At 45.0% G+C, this 2500-nt stretch overlaps 1 protein-coding gene across 12 annotated transcripts in view; it reads left to right on the top strand.

Annotated features, from left to right (window-relative positions):
• lrrc7 (leucine rich repeat containing 7) overlaps nucleotides 1-2500 on the top strand; it is a 135301-nt gene that overhangs the window by 84867 nt on the left and 47934 nt on the right. For all 12 annotated transcript variants that reach the window (XR_007194572.1, XR_007194570.1, XR_007194571.1 and 9 more), the window contains one exon: nucleotides 2130-2247. Coding sequence is in view for 1 of the 12 variants with exons in the window: in XM_048252558.1 (XP_048108515.1) it covers nucleotides 2130-2247 (118 nt within the window). In the remaining 11 variants the exon portion in view is untranslated. The remainder of the gene's footprint in view (nucleotides 1-2129; nucleotides 2248-2500) is intronic.

Genomic DNA, 2500 nt, shown 5'->3' with positions numbered 1-2500 from the left:
AATAGTTCCAGTCCTCTAGTTTCTTTATTCTACACTATTTCTACTTTTTTTTTACTTTACTTCCTCTAGTTTCTTTACTTTACGCTATTTCAGTGTATGTGTGCCGTGGGTATTGTGTAGGGTAGGTTTAAATGAATGATGCAGAGTGTGAAAGAGCCTTGCTGCCTACGAAAAGGAAACTGTACTTGTTCTGAAGAGTAAATCTCAGGGATTTCAGACTGCACTTACCATGACGCAAGAGAGGAAAGTGGTAGGGAGATGAGAAGAGAAGAGGTCTCCAGCTAGGATGGTGTCTGGATTCAGGAGCTTTTTGCCTGTAGCTCAATGTAGCTCAATGCATGAGAGTGTTATGTAATAGGCATTGAAAACGGAGACAGATAGAGAGAAAAGTGGCATTCATGAGAGATAAAGAGAGAGAATGAAGAAAAGAGAAAGATGGATGGACTAAGAAATGGAGAGAAAGAGAGTCAGGGAGATGGAGATGGGAGGCATTCATGAGAGATAGAGAACAATGGAGGGACTAGTTTCTTTAAACACATAACCTGAGACTGAGACGGATGCCCACCCCCTCTCTCTGTCTCTCCCTCGCTCCCTCTCACATTCTCTCCCTTTCATCTCCCTCCCTCTCTCTCTCTCTCTCTTTCTCTCTCTCCCTCTCTCTCTCTCTCTTCCTCCTCTATTACTGCCCATATCCAGCGGGCCCCTACTGCTCCTGAAGAATAATTGGCCTTTATAATGGGTCAGCGCTGAACTGCACTGTACTGACGTCCTCTCTGGACATCAATGTCTCTGTTTGCCTTAACGACGAAGGTCAAAGGGATGCGGTCACAAGCTCAGTGAAGGAGGGGGTCGTTTATTTCATCTTCATCCATATTCGTGCTGTTTGGCGTGCTGGAGGAAATAGAGAGCCGGATGCACACGGCGCTGTTTGTGTTTTGCCTCTCGTGAGCGTCTGAAATATTTATCCATGTGGAGCGCTGGAATAGCGCAGGGATGGAGAAGAGAAGCCCAGCTGTTAACGACACGGCCAGAGAGCGGCAGCCCGATCTGACTGACCTGTCTTGAATCTGGCACCAACAGGCTGTGAAATGTGCTCTCATTTTAACGCAAAATAAACTCTATCGATATAAGCGATAATATCTCATACTATATCTTATTTGAGATATATGTGTATCTAAAATATATTTATTAAGATAAGATATATTTAATATATATGTGTATCTTGTGTTGGTCAGGACCTGAGATGGCTCGAATATGGCCAAGGTCTGACCTTAATATAGCCCTGACATGTTTTTTGTGTAGTCATTCTAAATGCTTACTCCAGCACTCGTGTTTCCTTGTGGAAAACTATCTCCTTAGACCTTTTGTGTGTGTGTGTGTGTGTGTGTGTGTGTGTGTGTGTGTGTGTGTGTGTGTGTTTGCAAACATTGTGCAATGGATTCAAAGCATATGAAAAACTGTCTGAAAACGTCTGTGAACTCCTGACTTTGTTTACTATTTCATAGCCACCTCAGGCTAGACTCAGATCAGCTCTGCCCCGGCATCATCTGCTGTCTGGTGGAACCCCGGGCAACAACCAGCTGGCTCATGGGAGCATAGTGTAGCAGTGGAAAAAAGCATCCTTTGAATCCCGCTCACTTTACGTTCATAAACATATCTGTGCAGGATCTGGTGCCCATCTAAATTCAAGCTAGATCTGGACAAGCCTGATCAGTGAGTCCTCTTCTCTGTGGCAGCAGTAGCTGTCTCAGCAGAGTCCAGTCGCCACACACACACACACACACACACACACACACACACACACACACACACACACACACACAAAGCCCTCCGCCTGGATGTACGTTTGTGTGTATATCACGCTCTCTGCCTTAGGAGATGATTAACGGTGCTGCGACTGCCTTGACCAAATGGATACGTTTAACTCAGTGCTAATTATCTCTGTCCCTCCAAGCCCTGGCAGGGGTCTAGCCTCAAACGTTTTTATATGTGGCCAACAGCGAGAGTCAGCAGACGATTTAAATATATTTCACCTGCCAGCGTTGAGCTAGCCCCCAGGGACCACCCCAACCCCTCCTCTACTCCTGGCCCTGCTCAGTGACACTGACTCAGGCTTTTGTCTTCCGCAGCAACTCTTCAACTGTCAAGCCCTCCGGAAACTCAGCATGCCTGACAACGACCTCTCCAACCTGCCAACCACCATCGCCAGCCTTGTCAACCTCAAGGAGTTAGATATCAGTAAAAATGGTGAGTTCACAAGAGAGATCCAATTCGCTACAAGATAGCTGTCTTCAATTTGATTCAGTGGGGAAATGACCGCTATGTATAAAACATTGTGCATGAACATGCATTACTTCATAATGTAAAATGGTTTGATTTGATGGTAATGTTGAGTAAATATTCAGACCACTGTTCGATGATGAAATTGAGTGTTATTTAATTTAACTACCTTTGGAATGTGACTCCATAAGTTACATTGAAACTGTAGCAGTGTTGGGAT

Source organism: Alosa alosa, chromosome 9 (assembly GCF_017589495.1).
Source record: "Alosa alosa isolate M-15738 ecotype Scorff River chromosome 9, AALO_Geno_1.1, whole genome shotgun sequence".
Lineage (NCBI taxonomy): Eukaryota > Metazoa > Chordata > Actinopteri > Clupeiformes > Clupeidae > Alosa > Alosa alosa.
Note: the sequence above shows the minus strand (reverse complement) of the source record. Positions and strands in the feature narration are given on the sequence as shown.